The following is a 17886-nucleotide window of genomic DNA, read 5'->3' as shown; positions in this document are numbered from 1 at the left end:
GACATCATTGTGATGTCATTGTCCTCTAAAATATCCCAGGAGATCTCAGTTTTGTTCAGTTACACGAGTGGGTTCATGTACTATGCACCGCAACATATATTCGAGACATTTCATTTCTATTATTCATGAAGAAAATTTTTCCCACAATTTTGATTTTGACAGATTACTATACCAGAAGTTTATTTCATCTCTCGATGACACCTCTGCTCTGCTATACAGATTCCCTGCGGCCTACACCGCCCACGACAATGTTCACCTTGCATTGCACTAGCTGCATTCATGGCCATTCATCCTAGCATTAATTAGGTAGCGTTTAGATGTAAAATCGATATCAGCATGAGGCTCTTGGCATAGGATTATTGAATGGCACTTTTCATGTGAAAGAATGTCAGGCAATCAAGGCATTCAGTGTTATGTTTTACATTTCAATGCAATTTCTGCTATTGCACTTGAAGTATTGTTATGTTATATATTCTAAAATACCTTGGTACCGTAAAGTCAACTTTTAAATGGAAAATGCATAAGCCTCGTTCTGAGAGTGGAGTGTTTTGGACACGCAACCAAGATGCTCTACCAAAGTTCCCTCGGGTTGCACTAAAATGTGGAACCATGCACACAGCTCACTTCAGAAGTTTGAGGCTCTCAAAACACTGCTTCAAACACAAATCAGCCAAGGAAGCATCAACCACCCTAAGTTTTTTAATGAGCACTACACATATTTGCTGAGAAAAACGCTCCAAATAGCCCATTTGCGCGGATTTTAGCGTCACTTGAGCGAGCCGATCCGGACTTCCTATACGCGCTGCCCTAACATAATGTAAACAACGGCGCTACCGGCGCTCCGGGCAGGCGATGGATGGAATTTGCCAAATTCGCACATATTCAAGTTATTTCGTGGCCTATCTTTTTAAGTTTGAGGTATTTTAGAATAGAAATTGAACCCTCGGCTTCGGACCTTGGTTGAGTTACCAAGACACTCTCGGGTGGAGCTAAAATTTCGTCCAAACCCTCGCCTGTCGGCTCGGGTTTGGACTGTATTTTAGCTCCACCCTCGAGTGTCTTGGTAACTCAACCAAGGTCCTCCGCCTCGGGTTCAATTCCTTAAACAGAATGGATGGGTCTGAATTAATTACAAGGATTAGTGATGTTGTAAATGGAATTTTTGAATAGAACATGTGCCTACAAGTAGGGTCGTCATCCTAGATGACATAAAGATACCCATTGAAAGTCATAAGCATGCTTTTGGTTTGGGCAATCCACAACACATTGTGGGATTATCTTAGAAGTGGTACAGATTACTTTTTATTTATTGCTACTTCAAAAAACAGGGGGCTTCGATGAAATATTTTGTGAGCAGACATCTCTGAATCTTTATGCTGATTGGTAGTTTGTTGTCTTCAGATTTATGAAAATAAGTTCACCTTTATTGATCTCTCGCATGTTAAACTGAATCATACAGCTATTTGTGGTTTCATGACATGCCTATGGGAAAAGCTCCTTTCAAAGTTGAGCCATTATGATGCCAGTTTTCATTATTTTATCTCCTGACAGCCATTCTGGTAGATTTGGTGGCATAGCGCTGGGACCGGCTGTTGATAAAGATAGGATTCCTCAGGGACACGAGTTGCATTACCCGTCAAACCTGGCTGATCACCTTCAGTAAACATTCAACATGGTATGGTGACTTTTGTAGTCTGAGCAGGCATTTTGTCGGATTAGGGCTGAAAGCCTCCTGAATGAAATCCTTTATCACTTGAGAGCTGTGTGATAGGTCTTGATAATGGGTGGTATGGACTTGTTTGAAATGGTCACAGGTTATGATTGGCACACAAATGTCAAGAAGGGTTCTAATTGAATGGCATTATCCATGTTGCATGCAGTCATAAATAGTGATGTTTTAAGCATATTAGGGGTGAAGTTCAGAAGGGTTAACCATAGCCATATTGATTGAACACAAGACCTCCTTTTCCAACCCTGGTTCACCATAAATTATTCAAGACATGGCCCTTCTAAACTGGCAGGTATCGATTGTTTGGGGAGTGCTCAAGTACACTGATGTAAGCGTATAATTCTGCCAAGTGGGACAAATACCCTTGTAACATGCAGTTCATGATTTATTCACAACTGCAGCGCATGTCTGATTATGTCATACATGACTTGGCGCTTTCATTCAAGGCCCGAAAGCAGCACTATAGCAGAGCTTTTTTAGGACCTGGTTATTAGTGTTGCGCGTTTCAAGATAAGTTTCCTTGTATCTAAAAAGTCCAGTTTCCTGCCCATGCAATTTATAAATTATCGGAAAAGATGTTCATTTGGAACAATGTTGCAGGTCGTTCTTTTTCACTTCAGCGTGGACCTGTGCAGACATTAATCATAGGCTATTTTTTCCTCTTCACTTTGCGAGATGTTTCTATGCATAGGCAATGAGGGCGTGATGAATGGTCAATATCACTCCCTCATTAATGCAACACTATTCCGCTGGCAATTCTGAATATCGTCACCCTCATAAAACAAATGCCAAAGTCATTTTTTGGCCAAATTGATATTGTTGCCTAAGTCAGCTCTTTACCATAAGAGTCACCTGTGGTAACTAAAAGTGTTTAACTCAATGTCTCATCTCCTGGTCTGAGCAGAGTAGGAAGGTCACTGGAATAACCGCCTAAGTCAAGCTTGTGTTCAAAACTGATTAAAGCATGTTGGCGCAGCACAGGTGTTGCTGGAAACGAACGTTGCCTTGTATTACTTATGACCAGTACTGTGAATAGAAATACAATCTCTCATGAAGAACACTAGTCATGTGATCACTCTCCTTGTTGAGAGTTCAAGATCTTGCCTTGACACCAGAATTGATCATCAGTTTAGAAGACATCGCTGCCTGATATCATATTTCCAATGTCAGATATCTTCCATATTAGAAATGCGGCACAAGATATCCAGTTATTTTCTGGGTTGAATAACTTTCACTTCATGCCTTCTCAAGTGTGTGATACCATTTCATCACAAAAAAAAGGTTTTAGGGCGGTATTCCCGCATCCCGACGTGATTAGAATATCGATTGGTGAGCATCTTTTGAAATTTACCGAGTATTATCGCCGTGGCTATTGAGATTTATCAGGCTGTTTGATTCTAAGATGCCAGCGATGATGTGATGAATGTGTCATCATGGATTATTCAACCCAAGACGTTAGCGTCCCTTTCATTGGTTTCGTTCATTGATTTAATACATTTAGCATTCGAGGTGCAAGTTATAGAAATTCTCCATGCAGAGAAAAGTGTCAGTCTGTTCAGTGTGGCATTAATATCACCATAACATAATGTGTGGTTGACGACATCCGTATCACCATCTGCCTATGTCCAATGCATGTGTGATCGCAGGCGAGTGAAACGAAATGGCGTGTTTTATGATAAGATGTCTTAGAAAATCAGGCGTTTTTTGATATTTCGTGATTTTCTGACTTCAGTTTTAATTTGATAAAAACCAGTTATGGTTCCTTTCTGTTAAAGTTGGTTTATGGGCTCTAACAAGTAGATGGTAATCTTTACTTGATTCTAGTCATAAAGGCAGTTGTCCCAGCAAAAATTCTTAAATCTTCAAATCTAAAAAGTTTTGTGGTGGGGTAATCGGTTTAAAGTTTCTCATGTCTGATTGTAATTTCCCAACATTTCCTACTCCTGAACAAAAATTTGATTGGATTTCTCCAAATCGGACGAAAAAGATGCATCGGCATCTGATTTCCTCACAATGTTCAAATTACACTCCTGTGGGCGTTTGGGCGTTTATGCCGATTATAGCATCATAATTCATCTTTTTAACGGTACGAATCTGATTTTTGAAATGTAATGAGAAGGAAATGAAGTTTTCATTGATTCACGCTCGTGCATTAATCAAGACTCGACTAATAGAAGGCGGCCACATGTTCATCAATCTTGTACGCTCGGTTCACCCAGGAGACGGAGACCCGTGCGAAAATGTTAAATGTAATGAGACTTTTATGTCTTCTGATAATCGCTCATCGGTTGCTGGAGTTTTTCTTGTTATGGGTCTCATGTGTTTTTTTCAAGCAAGATGAGATGAGTTATGATTTGAACTTGTCATTAGCGTTGATATTTAGAAGTAGTCGTTTGCTTTAAAAACATCTCTTTCATCTGTTCATCGGAAAATCAGGTGGTTTACAAATCAGTTGTTCACATTAGTGGATCAAGTTTTTGTGTATTGACCACACGCAGCACCTCACACAACACAATATAACAATATAAACCCTATTCAAAGCATTAAGCCCCCCTATTCCATGCTTTAGAGTAATAGGGGATTAACAGAGTTGGACACAGTCCCACGTATGTTTCTTATTGTTGGCAACAATGCAATGTTTATTCTGATTCATTTGTCATTTTGCTTGATTGGCTATTATGGTGTCACATGTCTTATTACATAACATCCACAACTGTCATTTCAAAATTTATTTTTTGAATCACTTCTATGCTAGACATGGGAGAAGTATGTGCTCGTATTTTGGATTATTTTGGATTAACTGATTTCTTTGTGGAGACTTTGATGAGATATTTGAGACTTATTTCTGGCTCCAGGTATGAATTCTTGTTAATTTCATTCATGCTAGATGTGTCTATCATGTCTTTGATCATGATTTGATTCACTAGTCTTGCCCATTTCTTCTACCTTTTCACATGTTGTGAGTGAATCACTGGAAGCCTTCTTTCGACAAACTTTACCATGGTTTAGTATAAAACGTATTAGAATCAAGGGAATTTGATTTTAATCTTAAGCAGAACCTGTATGCAAACAGACTTAAGTCATTGGCCTGATAATTGACCTCGTAGAAAGGATTTTACGGGAAAATATTTGTCTGTTTTTCTGGCCAAATGCATTCCATCACATGTGAATGTCACTTGGGAGTGGTTCTTGATACTGTACATCACATTTCATTGATTCCAAAATAAGTACTTTCTAAAACTTTCTTTTGATCATTAATGACAGATAAATGCCAAGCAATTTCTCTCAGCATTTTCTAATCAGTTTTTCTCGTTCTCATGCATAACATATAAGATATTTTCCATTAGGAAAAGCATTGGTTTGGAACAGTAATCTCCAGGATAAAACCTCCTCTGAGAAAATGACTTTCTATCATTAAAAAGCATTTTCCTTCATCAAGTTTACGGCCTCTGGTGAAAGTTGTCTTAAAAAGGTTTTCTTTCTGTCAGCAATGCTCATTTGAATAGCATAACGAATTCTGCTCATTATTCTATCCAATTATTTATTAATTTTCATCTAATTTAAGAGATCTAGTTTTTGAAGGCAAATGGGTTAGTTTTGCTTTATGAATGGAAGAAGAAATAAATTCTGGATCGCAAGAAAAATTTTAGTTTTAGCATTTCGCTGCTAACGAGAGGAGAAGCCAAATTATACAGAGTGTCACATAACGCTTGCAGTTGTTGATATCACAACTGAGATATAACCGATCCTAATGGATGATATTAAACATGACAGAATACCAGCTATATTTAAGTATCTTAGTGGATTTTTCTCCCATTTCGCATCATTGATAAAAAGTATTGATTGATCCAAAATTCCTACTTTACCAAATCAAAATCCAACATGCTATTCAAAAGGGAAGTTTAACAATTACTTAGTCATCAAAGTCTCTAAATATGCAGATCCATCTTGTTGCCAACCTCCCCCATCGTGATACACCTGCACCCAGGTGTTCCTCCCAATACATCAGACTAATGACAGTTATGACAAATCCTCAACGTTCCTATTGGAAACAAGTCCCTTTTTTCCAGTGTCGCTGCTTTATATCTAATGATTCTGATTGATCTGAGTCAGATTTGTGAGCTGTTAATATCGAGAGTTTATCACCAACACAACTTTTTAACATGGCGTTCGTTTATACGATAACGAAAAATGGAAATCATTGATCTTGGTGCGGAAATGTTGAAAAGAAGTATCAACGTCTGCTTGATCAAACCAGTCACTAGAATGGCAAGTTGCATATTGGGTCGTGCCAAGATTGTGAAGAAACGGGCACCAGTCACCGTCAGAATATTTCCTCTGATCAGAAGTCAAATAGATATGAGAAGAGCCTAGTGATATTTCTGTTTAGCCATGCAGCCTATTATTGCGCTATATAAAACCTGGTCGATATCAAAGCATTGCAAACTTTCCTGCAGTCATGCATCCTTCATCACTAATGATTATAATTGATAATTACAGGCAATCTAAATGTAATTTTTCTGGCTTCAAGCACCAATAAATATAAAGACTACTTGGCACTTTTTCCCACACTGGTTAATATCGGTTGGTTTCCCAGCTTCAGCTCAGGTTCAAGGCCAGATAATGTAATAAGTTGACGTTTCTCGGCGCGCGAGTGGAAATGATTACTTTCGTATCGCTTTTCTCGTGCTCGACATCACTTGAGAGAAGCAATAAAGAGCTGACCATTCCTTCAAATTTTAAAAAATACGCTCAGAAATAAAATTGTGTCATGTTCCCTAAGAACCTAATCCCAGCAAATGAACATTAGAATCTCGTTGGTTGCAAAAAAGCATGTCACCTCCTGTTGCCAGGGAGCCTGCACGGTATGGATATTTTTCCGCGGGAGGTCAGCTAATAACGCTTGCCATCCATCGATGCCATCAGCACAATCTAATAACAAACTCTCTTTATTACATTCTGCGTTTCTCGTCTGTGTTCTTTATACAGCGTATCGTCGCCTTGCATCAGGTGGCTGGTGTTTTGGGATGCATCATATGGAGGCAGGAAAACAAGGAAGTTTTGTGCTTCATGATACAACATGAAAACTTCTGTCAGTGCAAGCTCTTGCTAAGTACAGGCTCAGATGCTGCTGTCCCAATAGGGCCGTTTAGACGACGCGAAAAAATCCGGATGCGTCCCGAATCCGGATTAATTTTTCGTCGTGTAAACGCAAAAAGATCCGGATCAATGTGGTTGCATCCGGACTAAAAAGGTACCATCGCCTTGGGTGGTTTTAATCCGGATTCATCCAGATTCGATCCGAATGCGGTCTTTTCGCCTGTCGTCTAAACGGCCCTTATATCTGAAAAAAGTCTCTTTTCCTGCGAATACCGAATTGATTGACAACGATCAGGATATTAGAGTTGATCCACGTTATTTCCCCAACAGCGGAGAGCGGTAAACACGGTAAACGCCGAATCGCTTCCCGCTCTTCTTTTCTGTCTTCTATCGTTGATGCAACATGTCAGCCTACGACAGCATGAATGAATACGAATTGCTCATCAGATTTATATTCATCGAAGAGATTTGGCTTTGCATAGATTTGCCTCATCTCTGGGCCTAAATCTGATGGCATTTAACACCTTTCAATCTCAAGTTGTTTGGGATTTCCAAGTGGGGTCATGCAGACACTGGACGTGGAGCTCACTGCTTTTGATGCCGATTCAAAAGTTGAGAGTTGGTGTCTCCTGAATCGATGTAAAATGGGGTCAAGCTAGCCAAGGAAAGCCTGTCCCTGCCATAATCCTGAGAATTGTGAATGCAATTGATGAGCTAGCCTTCACCCTGTTACCTTTTACATGACACATTTTTTCATTTTCAGCTCATTCTTTGTGCGACTTTTCACATTTCAAGCAATAATTGATATATATGAGATCATTATCTCATGTTGTTCTACTCTTTCTTTCTTTCATATTGATCTGGCCTTTCTTCAAATCAATAGGTAAGTGTCGTATTCATTCTATTAAGAAAGCAATTGGTCCGGTCTTGATTAGGGTTTCCTATCTTTATACAGGAGAATGTTATAAACGATTTCCACAAGGGTTCGAACGCTGGTTATTTCCAACCTGTTAATTTGATTGGTGCTGAAGTATTACCCACATTATCACAATGGATGCTGTCTGAACACCCACATGAGGTCCACCACTGATTTGGACTGATGTGCAGTTGGCAATTAAGGGTGGCTGGGCACATGAGGCTCCTCATATTTCTCAAGAGTCCATTATTATATCCACTTACTCTGGGCTTTTATCCAAAATCTATAAAGGAGAAGACCTTCATCATATACACATTCACATGCACTAACTAGCGAGTGTGTATACTCAGCAGGCTTGTAGAGTCGATAACTTCATTGAAGACTTGGCAATGTGAAAGAGAGTGGTTTATATAAGATCGTCTATATATAGTGACTTAAGTATGCCTTCGCCTCATCCTTTGACATTTGCCTTGGCAATCTCCTTAGATGGAGTAGTTTGTCTAGAGCTTTCTAAGTTGTCTGTTTTGGTATCTAATAGTTGATAAGTGCCATGTTTTTTGTCATCAAGGGTGCAATTCCCCAGGCTAATAATGCCTCTCCAGGTTCATACTTAACAATATCCTCTTTGGTTTGATGACTGTCTTCAGTGAAAACCTTCTTCAGATTTAGTTTGAGGAGTATGTTTGTGTTAGCAATGGAAGTTCTGTATTTTCATGACCATCAAGGTTGTTGTGTATCTTGCCTCCTCCGCTTCATATGAAAAGTGCAGGAGTTGTGTTAAGAATACATTGTTCTCCCCTTTCTGTCCCTGCAGCTGGAATTGTTTTCCTATAGTCTCATAGTTCTATTATTTTGACTTCCATGCAGAGTGACGGGTTGGTTTGCCCAATAACGACCAAATTACATCAAACTAACTGCATATTACCATAATAAAGTCACCATCTTATTGCACCTATAATTCCATGCTGAGTGATAGATGTGAGGGGTGATGATGATGTCATCAAGATGACCTTTTCACCTTGGGCGAATGGTAAGGAGACATTAATCTGGTGCTCACCGTCTCGCCTCATTTGTAAACGATGACTTTCCTCTCATTATCGCCAAATTCACTTCTTTGAGAGGGGTGTGGTTGCAGGAAAGAGCATTGGGTATGAGGTTATGATGGTCACATCTAGCTGTGTCTCAAAGTCAAAGCCCTATCAATGGTCAAACTCATGATATGCTCGTAGAGGTTCTTTTGATCTTTGTTAAGTTTAGTGTAAGGCTGCTGTGGCAGAGTCAAAGATCATGCAGATTGGATACCTGCCTACCTTCTGGTCACAAATAGTCAGTTTTGGCTCAACATAATGACCAATTGCTACATGGGGACTGTGAGATTGATGAAATTCAGTGATAATCATACATTGATGACGACATGGTGGGGATTATGTGATGACGACCTCGACTGACCTTGGTCTTGGTCCCTAGACATACCAGGCATGCTCCGTTGGGTATATTTAGCACATCCCTGCCTGGAAATAGAGCCTCTGAGTCACATTCTGCCTGCCTACTGGGAAGCAGGAGCTGCTTTCCCTACACTCATTCACCATGTACAGCCTTTACTGTTTGATGTAGAGAGTAGATGGATGTTCTTCACTGTATGTCAGGTCCAGTCTGTAGCTAGAGCAGCTGTAGCTTGGGTACAAGCAACTACAACCTTTTTACCTCACCAAAACTACCAAAGGACAAAGTTTGTCATGATGAGCTGAGGATTAATTTCCCCAGTCTGGTCTCATCATGTTATCATTGACAGTTCCATTGCAAATAGAACGTCAAAATATTTAAAAAGTGCATGGTGTCTTCTATCAATAGGGGCTCACGTCATCTTGCCTTAGTTTAGAAGTATTATAAGGTGGCTTGGAGCAAATCCTCATCACTTATGGCAGCAAGTGAGAGCTTAAAATCTTAAAAACTATAAACCATAGTTTAGTTGATTTCACAGCATGTAGAGTTGCCTTGTACTTTATCCAGCAGTTCATTGCTATGCGGCACATCCATCCTTGTGATGATTTACCACTTATCGTAATATTACAAACAAGCTGTGATATAACGCATCAAACTTGCGATGCTGATGACCACTAGCCCGCGGCTTGCCCATATTTCATTCCATTCGACCTTGTCATGTGGTTCATGTTCTACTGCACAATGTACGCCAATCTCAATATTTCATCTTTTGCGATGAAAGGCTGGCTTTTCAGCATAAAACAACCATCTAATTGTTGGTGTTTCATTAGCTCGGTTCCTGTGGCCGGTTTATCCATATTTACGTAAATTACACGTAATGGAACCACACTTGGTCCTGCCAACAATGACAGAAAATCAACTTGTTTGGAGTTTGACTTCAGTAGAGTTGGCTCAGTATTCTCATATGTTTGGTAGTGCAACTTGTTTAAAATGTGTTGAAAGTTTAGTACATTTGACTTCACTTCTGTCATGGTATATTTTACATATTCACTGTGGGATTTGTCCGATGCTCATTCAGAACCGTGGGATTGTTTGATCCATTTTCCAATGGAATTGACTTTTTACAAAAAATGCTTTTGATTTGTTCCAAGCCATAGATCAAATGGTGATATGGAAATTACGGCGATTGCTTGTGGCAGATTGCACTCGTAGGTAATGACGTTCTTTTGCTTGCTGGTTGGAGAGATAGGGTCATGGGGTGTGAGAAAAGCTCTGCGCACTAGCCCTCTCTTTCACTGGTTGGTCGGGAAGAACTTAGCAGGAATGTTTCTCAAAATTATTTCAAGGTCTGACAAGTGTTATGACTGGAGTGGCTATATAATCTATTCTGTGTTAAAAACAGACATTGAACAAATCAATGGAGCACAAAACATATGCATTGTAATGGCTCCATAACAACAGGAATAACACCAAGAATAGGGATCTGGGTGAAAAATGAACCAAATGCAATTTTCATAAACAAATTATCTACCACCATAAGTGATACACCGACAGTATACTTTAACTAATTGCAGGCTATTGCTGATGTAGATGCTAAGATTATTCTCCTCCAAGATGAAATTACAAATCGCTTCCTTTGATGATGCGTGCAATAAGAGATAATTGGCGTCATGTGATAACATTTTTCATCGTTCCCTGGAAGCGTTTTCCATTCAGATTCATCTTGAATGAGGAGGCAAATCTGAATTCAAAATTTGCCATTGAGTTGAAAATAGGTTTTGAAGATTGAGCACATTATACTCTTTGATATGTGGGAGATGATATTTTCGATGCCGGCAAAATGTGCATGCTTGAAGAACAAAACCACATGATATTTCGATAGAATAAATTGTCTTCCTAAGAATACCACCAGGGGAATATAATTATAGGGTGGTGTTTCAATTACCATCATCGATCAATCATCTACAATTTGTACTGTCTGCGTCCTTGACGTTTCATCTGGGGTCATGTGTCATCCCAACAGAACTTGTCTCCCTTTTAATCGCAACGACACCTGCCGAATGCCAAAAGCTGATGACATCACTTTGGGGTTGGCTTAGGACAAGATTATGGCTGTCCATGAATCAATCATGGATGTTCATGCTGCAGCCTTGATGTGCTTTCTTTAAGTGATCGTGTCATTCTCAAGGCTACGTGCTCCTCACACTTTGCGTGGGATGTCTGCCGATGTATGCGATGTGCATAATGTAGCATGCAGTGATACATCAATGGGTAGGTGTCCTTGGTGATGAACCACTTGGGTTCCTGTCTATATGTTTGTAAAACATGGATTTTTCATGTTGATGAGTCTGGCTCATTTGATGTCTCGTAAGGTACAGATGAATATTCTGAGCAATGTTTTTGTGGTATGAAAGAATAGCCTTTAGTAATCTGTTTGACATCAGGCTGATGAACCTTTTCGAGGTTCAGTATATACATGTAGTTCTCAGTGGCAATCACTGTTCCATTTTCAACATAATGAGTGTCTTTGTAATCTAATTGCCTTAGAACACTTTCCATGTTCTCAGGAGCATAAATCATAATGACTGTTTACATCAAAGCTAAAAGTGCTTCTGACTCCCATCAACAACAAGCTTTGCATCATCCACTCTGATGCTCCAGTTTCTTCATCTTATTCGAGCACATGTATCTGTATTGGAATATACTCTTGATGTTAAAGCAGAAAGTCGAAGCGTATGGTGCCAATGCCGAAAGTTTTTGTGATGGAAGTATCATCATCGCATAACAGGTTATTCATATCCCACCATCCATCCCTAGCCCCAAGGATAGGAAGAGTGGTAAAGAAGGAAGACTTGAAGCTCAGAATTTGCGATACGAAGTTTCAGATATTGAATTGATGGTCCAAATCTATGTCGGGCAGTTTGCTTGGCTTGCTGCTGGTGGTCTGAAGGGTCGATTAAACTCCCCTACTCAGCACAGTTTTGAACTGCTCAAAATCCTGCAAAGATGGTGACAGATGAGAAAATAGATTGCGGGGCCAGATGATTTGGAATGCATTACACGTTCATCTCTGGCCAGGATGGAATTGGACATGAAAAAGGGCTTACTGTCAATGATTACGAATAGAGAATGGATCAATGTGATAAAGTGCATGCGTAATGAAGAGTGTTGTCATGACAAGGCTATGGTATGTCAGATCTCTGCCTCAAGTCAAGGTCGGGTCAATCGTGCAAGGATTTCATTAAAAACATCCGCAGAATCAATAGAAAGGGATCAAATGTGACCAAACTGAAATGAAGTGATCAATTAAAGATAGCAGTTTAATCTCTCTTATATTGACTCTTGAGGGGTCCTGGGACAGCTGGAGGGGATGTGTCATTTTGATGCGCGTCCTTTACATTAAAGATACCTGAGGCCAATTAAGAGTGACATATGCAAAATGGCTTTAGGTTTGGATGTTGGTGGTGCCAGTTGGGCTGATAGTTCTGTACTGAGTGAGCATTCAGTTATATGGGGTATAGTGGCATCGTTCTCACTGTATTGATTGACCACCGAATCACCAGACTTTGCGGTGGCTGATAAGTTGAGTCCTGACAAAGTATTTGCTTTAAAATAGAGCAATTTGTCTGTGTTTGCTTTGTAAAGGTGGCCTACATCCACCTGTAGCACAGCCATGCGTTCTCAAGAAGACTTATTACATCGGGCATCCAGTATCAGTAAAGCAATGGTGGCGCCGTTCTGTGATGGATGGGAACCCATTCTTGCCGATGGAAACAGTCAGGTGTTGTACATGTATGTACATGGAGTTCGGCATGGGCATTTACGTCATCAGGTGTTCAAATATTCATACCATTATCAGCTGTTGTAAAATATTGATGTCGGGAGCTGTTGTCTGCATTGCCAAAGCAAACTTGCTGAGTCAGCAGTATGTATGGACATACATTATTGTGTAGAATTGAACATCCTGGGATGGCGGATGGTCAGAGGCTGTTAATCAAAGGTACAAAGAATGATTAACTGACCCATCTTCTGGTGGTTCAAGCCATCTTATAGTCGTCTAAAGTCTGCTAAAGTTCACCTACACTTACAGTGTACAGGTTGAGTGTGTTCAGTATCAGCAGGTGTTCTAAAGTAAAAATCATTCCTTCATGCATTGTGACAGGCATAATTGATAATCAATTATTTATATCCTTGCTATGTTCAGTATAGAATATATTGACTGAATGGTGTTCTGTAATGCATTTACTAATGGCATGTAATAGGTGAAAGTAAAGCCTTGCACTTGCATGGTCCAATTTAGTAAATGGTGATAAGCTACGTTATGCGTCACATCAGTCTTACTAAGAATCAATGGACAAAGAGGTATCTGCATGGTATACTTGTAATATCTGGTTTGTGTCATCTTGAGTTCACACAAGGTTGGCCAAGGAGGATTCCAACCTTGAAGCAGCCTTGAGCAGCCTTGGAGAATCCATTATACATGCTCCACCTGGGCAGAGGGTACTAAGTGATAGCCTGATGAGCCTAATTAGCCCAGGGACAGCCGTCAGTCTCCCTCATCAACTTAAGATGAATTTTAATGAACACATACATAGATTACTAATGGCAGAGCACATTATCATGATTAATTAGTGATTAATTGGTATTTCAATCTATCATATATGGAAAACCCTTGGGCATATTGGATGCAACTATAATGCAACATGAAATACATGATATATTTGCATGTTGCAGCTGAATTGAAGCATCCTTGCATGATATCAACATATGTTACAATTCACCCAAGAGTGACTTCTTGATCATTAAAGAAAGAACCCATTATTACTGTTCAATTTCAAGTTTTGTGACACTGCAAAAGGAGACTCTCAATCATGATTCTCAAATCCTCATCAACCATGCTCACGCAGCAAGTCTTTTCCCCTTATATTTTGTCATAACTGTCATATACAAACCGCCATCTAATTTCCAAGATAATGGTTCCCTGGCAGATGGAGGCCTAAAATAAACACAATCACAGCGCTGTACTTTATATCTAATGCAATCAAAAATCTATTTTGTGAAGGTTTAGCTAGGGTGTGTTTCAAGGTTTTCTTGTTAATGGAAATTCAGTTACCTTGGATTTATCTGCTGTGTTTTTCAATGCAGCTGGAATCCTATGGTTGAAATTGCTGGGGGGGGGCCGATCTTTGTCTTTCTCCTGTCCATTGATGTATGTTTTCAAGTGTTTGTTTCTTGGTACATGTATATTTTGAGATTCTTATGACTCGGACCATATCATGAGAGTGCAATGCATCTCAGCTTCTCACTATCTTTTCCTGCAAATTTTCAATTCTGTAATAACTGTGATATTGTCATTGATACTGATATTGAATGACATGAATGCTAAAATGTTTTTTATTCACATTTCCGCAGGCCGAGGCTATGGGAAGCGTCAAGGTAGTTATCCGTCTCATTCAAGCACAATACAACATTATCTTAGTTCAGTTTAACCCTTGTTGGTTGGAAATCTCTGTACATTTGTTCACGGCATCTATATAACTGTACAGGGGGTTCCAATCAACTCAGGTTTACACAACTCTTTCTGATTACTTTTGGTTTAAGTGCAATTTCTCTCTTGTTCCTTCCTTCGTTATATCCTATCCACAGGTGTATGTCTGGTTTTGGTGTCCATCATCTTGTCTGTGTTTTATCGAAGCAGTGAATGGTTTGGACAGTATTCACCTTGCAGCTTTTGTTCAAGGCCTGATGACTGCACTCACATTGTCGAAAAATCATGATTTCGGGATCAGCAAACTTCTTCTCGTGTGACAAATCAAGCGTGGCATCAAGGTACAGTGTGTCTGATATCACACAACATTCCATTTGTCACATGATGAGAGTTAGGTAACAGGTTTCAGCTCTGTGAGTGCTGTCATGGACCTCGAAGGAAAGCAGTGCGCCCCCTATTGTTAGTTGACCATTCACCTCCTCGACAAAGCGTGGAGGATGTATAGCAGTTTTCATGTTTCACTCTAGTTGGTGTTGGATGTTTCTTTCCTATGGCCCATTCCTCTTCAAATTTCAAAAAAAAATCTTTTAAAATCTTTGATATTGGTTGTGAATTTTCATTGTCCCTATCCCTTTCTATTGCATCATAATTCCAGATTTGGCAGTGCACTTCGTTGGATTGGCTGTTCCAGATGGCTTGCTAAAACTACTGATCAGATCTGCAGTCTCAGGCTTGGTCAGCTGCATTTTGGCCCATTCCATCTGCACCCAGACCCAATCATCACAATTGCATCCTATAGACTCCATATAATGAAAGAATTTCCCTCAACTGAAAAATCTCCAGCTGTGAAGAGCAGCTTCCTTGATCTTGTTCCCTTCTCTCACTCTATTGTCATTTACAGCTCTTATTCAAGCATTTATCTTGATGGAAAAACAGAGCTAATGTTGCGTTCATTTCCGATCCATCTCAATCCATCTGCCTCCTCCTCGTTAAGCGTTTTGCTAATTACACCAATACGTGTCCTTTCATGAGGATTATTTCTATCATTAATTACGTGTACTTTAATGTCGCTCCAGTTGTTCCTCTAAACGTCTCGATGTTGTTCAGTGTTTTTATCTCGTCTAGTATTCAGTGAGCTGTATTTCCATGAAATTGTGTAATCAGTTTTAAGTTTGACATAACGTTTTAGCAAGTCAAGGGTTGTCAACACCATCATACCAGTTTGAATAGATGTTCAACAAACTCTCAGAACCTTGTCTTTCCAAACAGTTTGTGCTCTCCCATGACATTTGTAATCACATTATGATATAACCTGCAATATTCCACTGTTCGCTCAGGATCCGGCCATGATTGTGTTACCTTATAATAGTGTCCGGTATTGGTAAGTTTCTGGTGGGACTAATTGGCCTCCCCCTGGTTGATGCCTTCCTTTTGCTGACTAATTGCCTTATACCTGGACCAAAACCGGTTGGCTTGATTCATGAGGTCAGGGACAGCCAGGGCTAGGGCCAGGTAGCTGGTCTAGCTGGAGATCTCCAGAGACTCACCTGAAAGTCACTACTTGCTAATGCTTTCATCCTCCTCCTCATGACTGATGTGTAGTGTCTAGGTCCTAAAACAGTCCCCAAAATGGCCATCCCTCATATCTAAATTAGAAATATCTCACCAATGCTCAGCATCAGCACATATTTCAGTGCTGTGGGATCAACATACAATCCGTGTTATTCTTGAACTTGCCACTTTTTCAGAGAATTTCGCCCTCAAATTTTCGCTTTGATCTTTCTTCCCTCAAGAAATGATAAGTGAGGTTAATTTGCATCAATCTTCTTGAAGCGTCTCAGTGTGCCGCAGAATATTGATTATTTTATGATTTATGGCCATCGAGTCTAATTTCAAATTTTCCTAACTACCACAACCATTCCCTAATTGTTCGAGAAAATGGTCCTTGAGGGGCTGATATATAATACAGCGATGTTGTTTCATAATTGCCTCATATTCATTGTCGGATCTAGGGGAATCTTTCTTGTATAATGCCACTTGTTCTGATCGATAAACCATTGGTGGTGACCTTTCATTTTCTGAGCTTCTGTACTTTCTTAGTTATGGTTGATATTTCCCTTCTATTGATGGTTACTTTGTCACCCTGAGGAAGAAATTCTTTTCTTTTTTGTTCAGGAATCTATTCAGGAAAGAAGATGAGGTCTGAATAGTTATCTGTCAAAACTTCTGCCACAAAAAATGATCCATCATAACTGGCAAGGCAGTTCCTCTTGATACCCTGAACACCGCTGAAACTTCCCTATCCTGAGCTGTCTGTCATCTTCCTAACAAAACTCATTCATGCCATGACAGGCAGAGGAAACCTATGGCAATCTATGCTACTCCATCAACATCGTAAAGGACATGTCCCTCACGTTGAACGGATAATTGCAGTGTGCCTTGGTGGCCTAGGCAGAGTTAAAAGATTACTCCGTAATCTAGAGTCTGCCTCACCAGAAGCTGAACCAAATCACCTACATATTTAACAGGAGAAACTCGACATCATGTAAAGATTATTCTGGTCAACAGTCGTTGGACTTTACTCCAGAAGACTACAAATGACTCTTGGGAACTCCGTGATTAACGAAGGCGAAAAAATCTGGCGCAATATGCCTGTTACGGTAGCTTGGGAAGGCTCGTCTGATTGCATGTGACCTTTATTGTGGGAGGGGTGCCGCTGTGTGTTTTCATCTTGTTATGGGAGTCGGGGCATTGGGAGAAATCTTTGAAAATTGCAAAGTAATGTTTCCCTAAAGATAAGTTTCCTGAAAATGAAGGCAAACCGGAGAAAAGTTGCTAATTTGATGGAAATGATCACCGAAAGGGAAGCTAAGAGAAAAAACTGCAGTTGTTTAAAAGAACATTATCAACTTGGTGTTGGTCTGAAGGAGAATGCCAACTGATTAAAACACCCGTTGTTGAGTTAGTGACTTTGTTTTTACATGTTTATGAACAACCAAGGCCTCAAGGAATGAGTTGCCAAACATCTCAGTGTTTGCATCCAAGTTTTTGACTTTCATAATAAAGGAATGTGTTAGCTGGTAGCTTGGGGAGAATGGGGTGTGATTATACTTGCTCTGCTGAGGTTACAAGCCTCAGGTTATGCCTGCTTACCACAAACATTGAAACATGGTCTTCCCACATCACTGCACTGGCAAGGGACCCGATTGG

General features: G+C 39.9%; 1 protein-coding gene across 4 annotated transcripts in view; it reads left to right on the top strand.

Moving 5' to 3' along the window:
• Positions 1-17886, top strand: part of LOC135489318 (cytoplasmic polyadenylation element-binding protein 2-like) — a 109451-nt gene that overhangs the window by 30859 nt on the left and 60706 nt on the right. For 2 of the 4 annotated variants that reach the window (XM_064774623.1, XM_064774622.1), the window contains one exon: positions 14601-14624. The exons of the other annotated variants lie outside the window; for them this stretch is intronic. In XM_064774623.1, the coding sequence (XP_064630693.1) occupies positions 14601-14624 (24 nt within the window). The remainder of the gene's footprint in view (positions 1-14600; positions 14625-17886) is intronic. 4 annotated transcript variants of the gene reach the window in all.

This window comes from Lineus longissimus, chromosome 6, assembly GCF_910592395.1.
Source record: "Lineus longissimus chromosome 6, tnLinLong1.2, whole genome shotgun sequence".
Taxonomy (NCBI): Eukaryota; Metazoa; Nemertea; class Pilidiophora; order Heteronemertea; family Lineidae; genus Lineus; species Lineus longissimus.
The sequence above is the reverse complement of the archived record's forward strand: the minus strand, read 5'-3'. Positions and strand labels throughout refer to the sequence as shown.